The 12,309-nt window shown below is 46.2% G+C and overlaps 1 protein-coding gene across 1 annotated transcript in view; it reads left to right on the top strand.

The window, feature by feature from the left end:
* LOC135905621 (kelch-like protein 10) overlaps positions 1-9,050 on the top strand; it is a 52,424-nt gene extending 43,374 nt beyond the window's left edge. Inside the window, exons 9-11 of the mRNA XM_065436577.2 lie at positions 1,063-1,185; positions 1,730-1,873; positions 8,839-9,050. Of these exons, the coding sequence (XP_065292649.1) occupies positions 1,063-1,185; positions 1,730-1,873; positions 8,839-8,858 (287 nt within the window). The 3' untranslated portion in view covers positions 8,859-9,050. The remainder of the gene's footprint in view (positions 1-1,062; positions 1,186-1,729; positions 1,874-8,838) is intronic.
* Positions 9,051-12,309: the final 3,259 nt, after the last annotated feature.

Below are 12,309 nucleotides of genomic sequence, written 5' to 3'. Positions count from 1 at the left end.
ACATGCAGCCACGTAACGGCGGAGGCACGCTGTGGGGCTCTGCGCACTCGGCTTTGAGACTCATTACATGGCGGGCACGGGGAAGGCGGGAGATGGAAATTCAAGACGATGAGCAAAACGAGAACAAGGTGAAAGCAGGAGCCAACGTTTCGACAGGTGGACATATCGTCTTGAAGAAGACAAGTCCACTTGTCGAAATATTGGCTCCTTTGTTCAGCTTGTTCTCCTTTTGCTCATCGTCATTACATGGCAGGTGTCTCGACTCAATGACCGCTCTGCAGCACACGTGCAGCGCACCAGAGGAAGGGTCCGTAGCACACATCATCATGCAAAGTCCACGCATACGCACTTCCACTGGGACCACCTCCTTACCGATGGCACTAGGATTTCTGGACGAAGGTAACACGGACGCTGCTAACGCGCAGGCATGATAAGCCTGAGACGAAGTCGGCTGAATAGTCGACTTGAGGAAGCGCCGCCTTGAACACTCGTGGATACAGAGCGCTACGACGGAGTTATGTCTGGAAGAAAAAAAAAGAGAAGTGAAAAATAGAAATAATTGTTTATCTTACTTTTTTGTAATACTGTAGGAAAATAAATTGTTGATTTCTTTTTCAGTTTTAGACTTTGCTTCGGGCTAAATCTCTTGGCAACTCGTTGAAAAGGGCACCGACTCAAGAGCATCAACATCATCCCACTTCTTGACATCACACAGCCCATTCGAAGAGGCCGGTGGCGCGAGCTTAGAGGCATCAATTTCGATGAAGCAATCACTTTATTTACACTTTAGAAAGCGGAAGGCACAGGCAGCAAAAGCTGTACAAGCAAAATCTCTGTAGAGCTTTTCTGTAATGCTCCTCGGCCTACAAAGCTTAAAGAACAAAAACCACCTGGATTTTCGGATTTAGATTTTAGGTTGGAAAGCGTGCCGAGAGCCCAGTTTAATATGTCTTTTTACCATACCTGACACTCTGCTCGGGCAATAATAAACTTAGTATAGTTGGATGACCATGGCCATGACTCGGTTAACTCGCATGCAGTGTTCTTGTACTGTTTTCACAGTGGTCCGCAGCCTGACCCTGCTTCCACTGAAGTGGCACAGCGTCGCTCACCTGAAGAAACCCCGGAGCACCTTCGCCCTTGCACAGCTCGAGGATGAGCTGTACGTCATCGGTGGCCACGATGGTGCGTATACGCATGACCTTTACATTTTCTGTGGTTCAACTGACTGCTAAGGGGCTACACGATGTTTTACTTCTTATCTATGAACTGCGTGTATTCGTCTAGCTTTGCGTTTGTGGCGCCTGCGCTGCTATTAGGACTGAACGGTGCCTGGTTGGATTGTTGATGCGACAGGGGCACCACATCCATTGAGCTACGATTTTAGTACGTGTTGCGATTTTAGGAGTCTTGATAGCAGAACAATGAGGATTTATTAGTAACGAGCGCAACATGAGCGAAAATAACTTCAGAAGTCTGAAGTCATGCTTTCATTAGGACACAGAGATGGGAAACGGAGAAGCTTGCACAAACGTACAAACAAACTAGAAAGAGCAATAAAGTCTAGAAGGCCATAGATGGCACGTCGAATAATAGGTTGACCCAAGCGAAGGAGTTGTGATGTTAAAGGTAGTTCGTGCCGTGGTGCATCGGTTTCCTTAAATTAATGCGCGAATAAGGTTTACGTGCACATCCACCATGTCTAAGAATGTGGGTATTCATATCACAGGCAAGACTATTGTATCCAACGTGGAGCGGTATTCACCGCGCGACGGCAGCTGGAGCTCAGCCCCGTCACTGACTGAGCCTGTGAGTGCCATGGCTGCTTGCCTCGTGTCGGGTGGGGCCATCTGCAAGAAGCTTTCTATAAGGGGTAAGCTATTGCTGGAGTCTTGAAGCTGCTGAGGCTCTGCAATGATACTTTCCGTCCCGTGGCATTCCACGTAGCATGGTGACATTTCACACGCAGTATTTTGTTCGCAACTCTCCTTGTGAGTGCTTTGTCATGTGCTTTTCTACTTGATGGCGCCATTTTAGCCGTTTCATGAGTGCCGTGTGGGAGCGTACGAACCATATGAGAGGTCATACAGTTAATCTTCCTTGGTCTGAAATCTGTAACAGTAATCAAAAGAACTGAATCTGTACGAAAAAACACGTCGATTGGCCCAACATTTACTGCTGTTGCTGATTTGGTTGGGAAGTTTGTAAACCTAGCCAGTTTTCTCAATGGTTCACTCCTTGAGAGCAGCTGTAAATTGTAAAGCATAGAACACTAAAAAAATAGAGCACTGCATGGGCTGGTTTCTCGACCGGGGCTCGCTTTGTGGGGCCCGAACTCAGCCCAGGCCAGGCAAGGGCCCGGTTGTTCAATGCTAACTTTAGCCAAGGCACGCGTGCGCATGATCAGGCCTAGCCCGGGCATGCTGGAGTGAATTTGTTGATGATTATTAATATTATTGGTCCCTTGACCTTTATAGCGGGCGATCAGACGGAAAATACGGTGTGTACATGCACTGAAATGTTGCTTTACCCATGCTGGTAGTTCAGCGGTTAAGCTGCTGCGCTGCTCTAAGACTCGGGTTCAATCACCGGCCACGGCGGCCGCATTTCAATGGGGGCCAAATGCAAAAACACCCATGTACTTAGATTTAGATGCACGTTAAAGAACTCCTGGTGGCGGAAATTAAGTCGGTCGCCAATATGGCGTGCCTTGTTTTCATATGGTGGTTTTGGCACGTAATGCGCCAGAATATAAATGAAATGTCGCTTATGTTGTACATGAAAACTCATTACAATAAAAATATGGCGACAATAAAAGATACCAAACAGTTTCTAAAATGAACCCTACAAGTAACATGAAGAAGCGGATAGAATCAAACCCAGGGCACTATCTTTAATGCTCTTGTCTACACTTAACGTGGGAATCAACATGGGTTACAAATGCTTAAAACATTTGTAACCCATGTTACAGAAGATAAAAAAAGCATAAAGAAGATACAGAAGTTAAAAGATTACAGAAGATTACAGAAGATAAAAAAAGCATAAAGTTATTCATTGTGAGCAGCAAGCAAAAGCTCATGAAATGTAAATAGTTGATATTCTGACTTCGACACGAAATATAATCACAACGTACAAAATAAATTATATAATGAAGCGGTCACGCTCCATATTTCAGGCTATCCCAGATAAAAGGTTCCTCCCTTTTTTTATGAAATATAGAAAATATGCCTAAAATAACACGCAATGACATAAAAATACTGCGCCCGGAAAAGATGCCACAAGAACAGGACTGCGCGAATGGCAGCAAAAGGCTAAAATCTACACGTTCTTCTGCAAAAGAGCAGGCTGTCCAGGCTGTCCGGCTTCAAGTAGGTTCGTATCTTGAAATACCTACCAAGCTAAAATAAAATTACGTTCGCCACTTACGAATTCTACCGTATGTGTCAGCCTCGCCTTCTCGAGATCTAATTAGCTACAGTGCATAAAAAAATAAAATACTGGAAGCTTTGTTTCTCTCATGGGAACGGCAGTGATCAGGCCCATCGCCTGCAGTGTTATTCTTCCGCTAGTGCGCATGCACTTGCGGCAAATTATCGTACGATTTGGTCCTACGAGGTCATTTACCATAGGGATATATATATATATATATATATATATATATATATATATATATATATATATATATATATATATATATATATATATATATATATATATATATATATCCCTATGGTAAATGACCTCGTAGGACCAAATCCTACGATAATTTGCCGCAAGGGCATGCGCACTAGCGCAAGAATAACACTGCAGGCGATGGGCCTGATCACTGGCGTTCCCATGAGAGAAACAAAGCTTCCAGTATTTTATTATATATATATATATATATATATATATATATATATATATATATATAGCACGCGCAAAGAACGTGCTATATATATATATATATATATATATATATATATATAGCACGTTCTTTGCGCGTGTCACTTCAATTGGGCACAGAATGCCTTGGACCATACAATCCATAACATGCGCTTGTGCTCGAAGGTCCGACTTGGCCGTGTAGGCGTGAGGCCCACGGCCACACGCCCACGGCTTCAAGTTCGGGCCCGCCGAAAAACGCTTCGGACTGCCCGGCCCAGCTGCGCGTGCGCGGGGCTGGGCCCGAGCTTTCGGATCGGTCCGTGCCCTTTCATCCCTCTGAGCACTATGGGCGATCTTTGGCTAGACACATACTGCATACAGGACTTCTGCGCGTCGCTTTCGTTGTAGCATAGATAAGGGGCCATACTTCAAGTATTCCTCCTACTGGTGCTTACGTAGAAGGATAAGTTCTGTGGCATTTGCGTCACCTCCATTGTGCATTGGGATTGTAGATCTCTATCCGAAGATAGTTTTCCAAAAGAGAAAGCAGCGAAAATATTAATGATTTAACTGATGTATTAATATCATGATACACGTCATAATCGTATCTATTTTTATTGTCATCATTATCGTCGTCATCACCAGCCTTTTTATGTAGGTCCTCTACTGCTCGAACGGCTCTTCTAGCGACCGCTACCTCGTATTTGTGTCGGCCGACTCCATCACAGCTATGCCACTATACACAAGTTGTAATTTCATCGTAACATCCAATTTACCGCCTCAGACTGCGGATCCGTTCTTATAGCAACCGGTCTGTGCTCTATTAAATCGCCCGTTTTTACGTTTTTATCAAGCCAGCTCAACTCTGTTAGACATTCTTTAGACACTAGAATATCAGTTACCGGCGTTTTCTGTTAAAGCTATAGTGTCCTTTTCCTGTCTCAAGACAGTGATGAGTCAAGGTGAACGAATGCGTGTGTGTGTGTGTGTGTGTGTGTGTGTGAGTGCGTGTGCGTGTGCGTGTGTGTGTGTGTGTGTGTGTGTGTGTGTGTGTGTGTGTGTGTGTGTGTGTGTGTGTGTGTGTGTGTGTGTGTGTGTGTGTGTGTGTGTGTGTGTGTGTGTGTGTGTGTGCGCGCGTTTGGGGGGGGGTAGGTCTCGCGCTTAGTTTGTATCTCTTGATTGCATCACTGAGGTTGTGGGAACTCGGCGAATTTATAGTGAAAAGTGGCAGTACCGGACACTAAAGACATCGAGCGAAGTATCGCGCCTTTGTGTAAACGTGGATTTTCTGCTCGGGAAATGAACTATTGACATTTGCATGCTGATCGGTCTTATGTTTCCTTGTGAATGACATGAGCTTCAAAAAGCTAATTAGCGGGATTTTGTTAATTGGCATTCCTATCGTAATTTTCACGGTAGATATTTATATGGCAAAGTTGGAGGCAGTTGCATTTTGATGCGCTCCTTTTTATTTTTTTATTTAATATCGCAGCTTATTCAAGATACTCATCATCAAATTTCAACGCTGAATCCAGGCAAAGCCGAAACTGAGCGCTCCCAGCTGCTACGTTAGACGCAAACGCGCTGTGATGCAGTGCGCGACGACGCTTGAATGATGGCACGTATCGGCAAATTGTGGTAAGGCACGTCGCGGCAGAAGTTGGCGCAGACAAAGCGTATCACATCCGTGTCTTCCCCAATTGGCTTCGACGTCCAATTTCAAACTTATCGTTTTTTTTTTCATGCGCGTTTCCATTTATTACGATAGCGGGACAGCTTTTACTGTGCTCCAGGCGTGCTCGGTTTCGATATTGCCTCGTTGAGCTTTAAAAGTTGATGATGAATATTTCCAATGAGGTGCAATTTTCAAGATTAAAAATATGTGGGTGGGTTAAAGTGTAACTTCCTCCAAGTCTGCCATATAAGCAACTGCCCCAAAGTGCTAATTAATATGTTACTTGAAACATTGGTCATATTTTTTCAGAAGGTCACGTTATTAGCGCATGAGTTTGGCGGCCTCGCCTAAGAAATCCTTTGCATAAAAGCCACCTTTGCCACCCTCATAGGCAATTTATAAAAAATATGTATGATCTAAAAAATACCCTGCATAGCCGACAGAAATGCCTTTCAGCCTCACTGTTCGAGGCTACTATCATTACATACCGATTAATTAAAGATCGCTAAACTTACCATAGCTTTGGGCATGTTGTAGATATGTGCTGACATTCAGTGATATCGGGTTGTAGAGCGACTGCAGTGACATATAAAAATTTATGCGCTATATTTTGCTTATTCGTTTCAGGTTATCTGCTTCATGCACATGCATCACTGTGCTCTAGACAAAACTGTCATACAGTTGGCGCCATCTGTGGGAAGAAAAAAAAGGAACCGCCCATTGTTCTATTCTGCGCTGTAGAGCACTTTTCTATTGCGAAGTACACACTTGCAAAATTTTCTGCGGTGTACTTTAATTTATTTGCAAGCTGCTTGCAATAACCCCACGTGATTCCTTTCGTTAAGTGAGTTAAAACAAAAGTGTGAGAAAGTTTCTCCGAGATTTTAGAACTATGTGTGCCTTATTCCGATTGTTCTAAAACAATAAACTCTGTGTGGCTGCCACAACAGCTACAGAAATTTCCTCATGCCACTCTAAACCGTATTAGCACACTTGACCTAGATTGTTTCTTTTCTAATTTACAAGCGGATCCAATTCCTGAAAGGTAGATTTTCCGCAGGAAGCGCACGGGGTCAACGCAGTACTGACGTGATATTTTTCACTATTTTAAAGCTATGCAATGTCTTAGTTTCTGCGCCCACTTTAGATGGTTGAACGATCTGCTCCAATAAACAGTGGCAGATACTCCACTGACCTACGTTGTCTACTACTTTGGGACACTCGGTATGTGCTGGCTGCGGTGTTGCCGAGCAAAAGACATGTGCCACGGCGCATGCGTCGAAATAGACAACTTACTGTCCTACGAAGTAGACCACTTGGGTCACCGAGTATCTGCTGCCGAGAACGGCGCCCTAACAGACACTTTCGGCACTGCGCATGTCACATTTGGTTTGTGCCCATTCTTGGCCAATATCTCGGAGTGCATGTGCCCCCACAAGGCTTATAAAGCCGTCGATAGCACCCACTCCGCAACAGGCACCTCGACGTCGAGCGCGGCTTCTTGATGGGTAGCCATTGCATAAATGTTGCAGCTAGGATAATAGTGATCGTGAGGGTCGCGACGAAGCTTCAGCTGGGCTGCAGTGATTGCAGCATTATATAGTGTATCTTGGTATCATTCGGTGTTGTGGCTGACAGCAAGGTGCCCAGTTCGTGCGCCCCTCGATTTGCTCGTAAATTTTAGTGGTTATTATTAGCGGATTGCATGCAGCAGCTTGCACAGGAAAGCTGTCGTTGACTTCAGAACGATCTTTCATGATTTCTGCCACGACGTTTTTATGCCTCCATATGAAGGGCCGAGACCTCCAAATCCTAGAAAGAATACCCCGAAGCTTCAAACGCGCGAAATAACTGAATTTAACAGCTTCTCTACACGGACTTTTTGTCCCAGGAGGTGACTGTGCCGTGACCTCATGACTGACAACGAGGTCACTTAGGAGTAGGACATCGCAACGATTTGGCGCTCGCTCAGTTGCCTTTTACGCTGCGACTTGTCTCCACACATTCACTCTACCCCCTCCCTTCCCATCCTCCGGCTTCTGGGGTCACAAAAAGAAAAATGGGTGTAGAAAATCTAATACTGCATATTTAGCGCCATCCGAGGGTTGTATAGCGCCATCCGAGGGTTTCTACGTATATGCCCTACACTCATTGCAAAAAATGAAGAGTGGAAAATATGCCAGTAGCACTTCGTATTTTTTCAGTGTAGTTGTATTCCAATGCTGAAACAACATGACGACTTCTGAAAATCATGTGCTGGTATCTAGAGATGAGTCGGAGACTCACAATTCCTCTTCGCCTAATCGTTTTGGGCGTAGTCACTAGGCACACGGGACTTTGTTTCTTGGCATTGGCAGATTTCAACTTTGTTTTATGGTGATAGCAATTCCATGGACACTCCAGGCGCATTCTGGTTGTCGCCGTCGCCGTGATGTCTCATATTAAGTCTAAGGACGATAACCATCATCGCGCGTCACGTGCTGTATGTACGAGGGAAACCACGCGACGGAAGCCGACTATCGCGGCTCAATCTGGCGCGCGCGAAGGAGGAAAGCGGAGAGCCAACGCGCTGTGTTCCGTCGTGCGGAAAGCTGTAGTGGGATGGTAGGAGAGAGGGAGGGAAGGATGGCGGGTGGATGGCGTTGTGACTCGGCAGCAACTGCGTATTTCGCGCGAGGGGAACGAACGATCGCGGCTCAATCTCGCGCGCCATATGTGGAGGAAAGCGGGGAGGCAGCGCGGGAGGGAGGGCGGCTTCGATTCCGCCAAGTGCGTACTTCGCGCGGCCTTCGCGCCGCCGTAGGGATCTGCAGCTGGCTCATACCTTTATGCGCGCTGTGTTCTCGCCTCTCGCGTTGAAGCAATAGACCGCCCGAATGTCACTTAGCCCGCTGCTGCTGCCGCGCTTGCTAACACCAGTGTTTTGAGAGCGAGTGTCCGCGCTCGTCGTATGTCGTGTTCATGTTTGCTTGTGCGCGCTGACACCATGCTTGTTTATTCACTTCGTCAGCAAATGTTTCCAAGTTTATACGACCGATAAAACTACCATCCTTGCTTCGCATAGATGCCTAGTTAATTGCTACCGCAATCGATGCTTCACCTTCGGGGCGAAACTGCGACTTTTTTTTTTTACTCTGCAAGCTAATTTTAGCGTAACCGAGAATTGCGCCAGCCCAACTAGGTTTAGCAGTATACGCTGAATGACAAGGCGTAGTATTAATCACTTGGAGTGCTAACAGCATAGTGGTTCTTCCCATGTAAGTTCTGATTTGTTTCTGGTGTGCGTTTCTTTGCAGGAACTCTCGAGCTTTCATGACAGAAGCAGCGCGGAGTGGACAGGTGCTTCATCACCCATCTGTCAGTTGCGTGCGGTGAAACTTTTGAAGCTTACGTAATTTAACATCTGAAAAATTATTTGCGTCCAGTGACAACAGAGACCTTGTGAAGAAAGGGCTTGGCTGAAATTGTGACGACGCAGTTGTAAATACAAGGCGTCGACCAAAATCAATATGTTTTTTATTGTTTCACAAAAAGCCATCTGTGTGGTGAAAGCGTGCAAATGTCAGGCGGGCTATTATCGCATACGCTGCTGAAGAAAGGACGACCGTGACATGTACGTCCGCAAGTAACACGCAGTATCTCAAGTGCTTTCGGCATGGGAGTGGCGAAGTGTTTCCGAAACATGCGCCGCATTAAGAAAATACGACAGAGTTCGCTTGCCACAGGAAATGATGAAGCTTGGTGGAGGACGCTGGTATTTCGGCCTCCTGATTCTGCATACGGCTGGAACATGTTATTCCTGTTTTCCTCTACATTCCTAAAATCAGTGACTTCGATAACGGCATGAAGGCGAGTTGAAGACGCGATCGCGAAGAGGCAATTTAATGCATATGTGCAGCCTTGCATAACTGCACATTTTTGTTTTTAATCTTTACTAACCGTGTCGAGCCGAGTTAATTTCGCCGTCGACAGCAATTTGACCTTCATTTCACCGCAGCTTCGCCGTCGCCTTGGCAACGCATCACGTGACTCACCGCGCCAAGCTCCGCCGCTGTCACCGGCTTGGCGCATGCGCTATATTTAGCTCGGTCGCCGCCTGACCACGTGACGCCGCGTGCCTGACTGAAAGGAGCGCCGCGCTCGCCTAGTCAGTGCGAACTTTGCCATGGATGAGAGCGAGGCCGTTATTCTCTGAGCGTTGCGCGGAAGCGGGTGGCTTTGAGCCGTCGTCGTTAAGCGGCATCGGACTACTCCGCGGATATCTCCCGGCGAGCTGCTTCACTGGAGAGGATCCAGAATGCAATAGGCGTCGCACCGTCGATATCAATGTATCGACCACGTTCGCGCCCTGTCCGGTTGTGCTTTGATGCTGTGCATGTTCGTGGTGTCTCTTTGCATGCCTAGCAGTTGCGCTTTCCCTGTGGCCCAAGAGGCGTCGCACCGTAGACCGATGCGTGTCTACCCAAGCCTAATTACAGCCATCTCTAGCCACCGGCTTAAGCACAGCCTTCATACCTTTCTTAACGATGATTGTAAACCTACGTATAGTAATTACAGCTAAGTCAAAGGTTAACTAAGTAAAATCAGAACTTAACCAGGCTAAAGCAAGCTTTCGCTGTGCATATCCAGGGTTAGCGGAGCTAAGCCGCAGCGAATTTTTTCTTTGGAGATAAGTAACACTATATGTATCGTACTTGATGATACTAGCTGTGCCGGTCGTCTTTTTATTCGCTCTTCAAAATAAGTTACATACAATGGCCCCACGCCGTCTGAATGATAGGAATTGTTAGCAGGGACTCTGAAACCGGGAGGGAGGGGGAGGGGTTCATGGGGGCTCGAACCACTCCGTAGTTATTTCTTTTACAGGGCTCAGCTCCCCACCATCCTCTGTCTTTCATCTCTGCTCCTCCTTCCCTGGCATGACGCCGCCTACTGTTTGCCGCCGGCATGTCGAATAAACAAAATGTTGGTCATCATATCATCCCTCCCCGTGTCTTTCGCGTTATGTGCCCCTTGTTTCAGATGATGCTGGCGGGTGTATTGGCCGAATTGGGTTGTTTGGTCTTCCCTAAGGCATGTCGGTGACCAAATTTGGCACGGACGAAATTCGGCGCCGCCTGCCCGGACATGTCACCTTTGCGCACTCCGCGTCGTGCTAGTCTTACTGCGATAAAAAAAAAGCGCAACAGGACGAAATTGTTAGGGGGGAATATTAGGCCAACGCTCATGAAGACTGATCTTTTGTTAACCAATCACTTTTACGTGGTTGAGGCTGCCTGTAAATTAAGTACCCATGATTGGTTAACAAAAATTAATTGTCTTCATATTAACACGAGACAATTTTGTGCTGTTGCGCGTTATAATTTTTATTGCAGCATAGATAGCACGACGCGGTGTGTACGAAGGCGATTTGGCCGGGCTGGCGGCGCCGACTTTGGTCCTCGCCAAATTTGGTCCCCGACATGCCTGAGGGAAGACCAGTCATCGCTTTTAACGATTTCACCCACCAGCATCATCTGAGAGAAGGGGCTAGAAAGCCTGACAGGACTTTCCACGGCTGAGGCTGCCAGTAAATTATGTAAAGATTCATGGTATGGGTTGTAACAGCGCACACAAGACAGGGACAACAGAAAGAATAAAACAACGACACAGCGCTGACTGTTGAGACTGCTGACAGTTGAGAGTCAGCGCTGTGTCGTCGTTTTATTCTTTCTGTTGTCCCTGTCTTGTGTGCGCTGTTACAACCCATACCATGAATCACAACCAACTGGTCCAACTTGCCGTTCTGATGAAATTATGTAAAGCCCTGTCAGGCTTTATGGAGCATCAATCCGCGATGCTTCGCCTCAGTCTCGGAGGGATCGTGGCACACGCGAGTCGTATGTGCGGCGCGATGCCGGCTTCTCAACACAAGATAGGCAGTTTCTTTCTGCCAGAACCAAAACACCTATGTGAAAGAACCGTATGTGAAACGCTTATGCGTTTGTCCTAACTCTCAGTCCGAGCAAAACAGCCATATTGCGCAAGAAAGATGCTGTGACGCTAAGGCTTGTCGAATGACTCAATGAATTCCTTTTTATTAATAAAAGGGAGGACTGAAGGTCGCTGGTGAGGGAGGAGGGACATACGAATGAAACTGTTTTAAGTGACAGCCATTGGAGGCAACTAATTGTCTCCTGACTTTCGCAGCAACTTTGACTGAACTTGCGACTGCAATAGATATCGCCGACGGACAAGGTAGGCGAGGCTGAAATGCAGTTCTAAACCATTGAGTAGCGACATCAGTTATGGTGGTGCGATTGAAGCGCGACTAAATACAAAAGACCAGTTCATGAAAAGTATGCATCCGATACGTTACCAATGGAAACATTTGCAAAGGTATGGACTATGCCATTAAAATAGAATAATCTGAGGTCACAGGCTGGTTTCTTCTATCCACGTACAAATATGAGTACTAAACTGTGCAGGCTTTCTGAACTATGCGCTAGCGATGTACACTGGGAGATGCCGAGACTGTATGACCGTATTTAAAGCCGTAATGTTGTCAAAACTGTTATGCGTAACCATAAAAAATACTGACAGTATATATGGCGCTAACCTTGTAAGCTATGGTCAGTAACTTCATTTTTAAGTACCTTTTGACTAAATATGCTTTAGCTATGTGTTCAATACTAGAAAGCAAAATGCAGGTGGCACGCGTGCTGTGTTAAAATGAAAGTGTGGTTTTGGGGAATTATCTCAGTGTAATGTTGATTTTATCTTAACAT

This window comes from Dermacentor albipictus, chromosome 1 (assembly GCF_038994185.2).
Source record: "Dermacentor albipictus isolate Rhodes 1998 colony chromosome 1, USDA_Dalb.pri_finalv2, whole genome shotgun sequence".
NCBI lineage: Eukaryota > Metazoa > Arthropoda > Arachnida > Ixodida > Ixodidae > Dermacentor > Dermacentor albipictus.
This window is presented reverse-complemented; position numbering and strand designations above follow the sequence as displayed.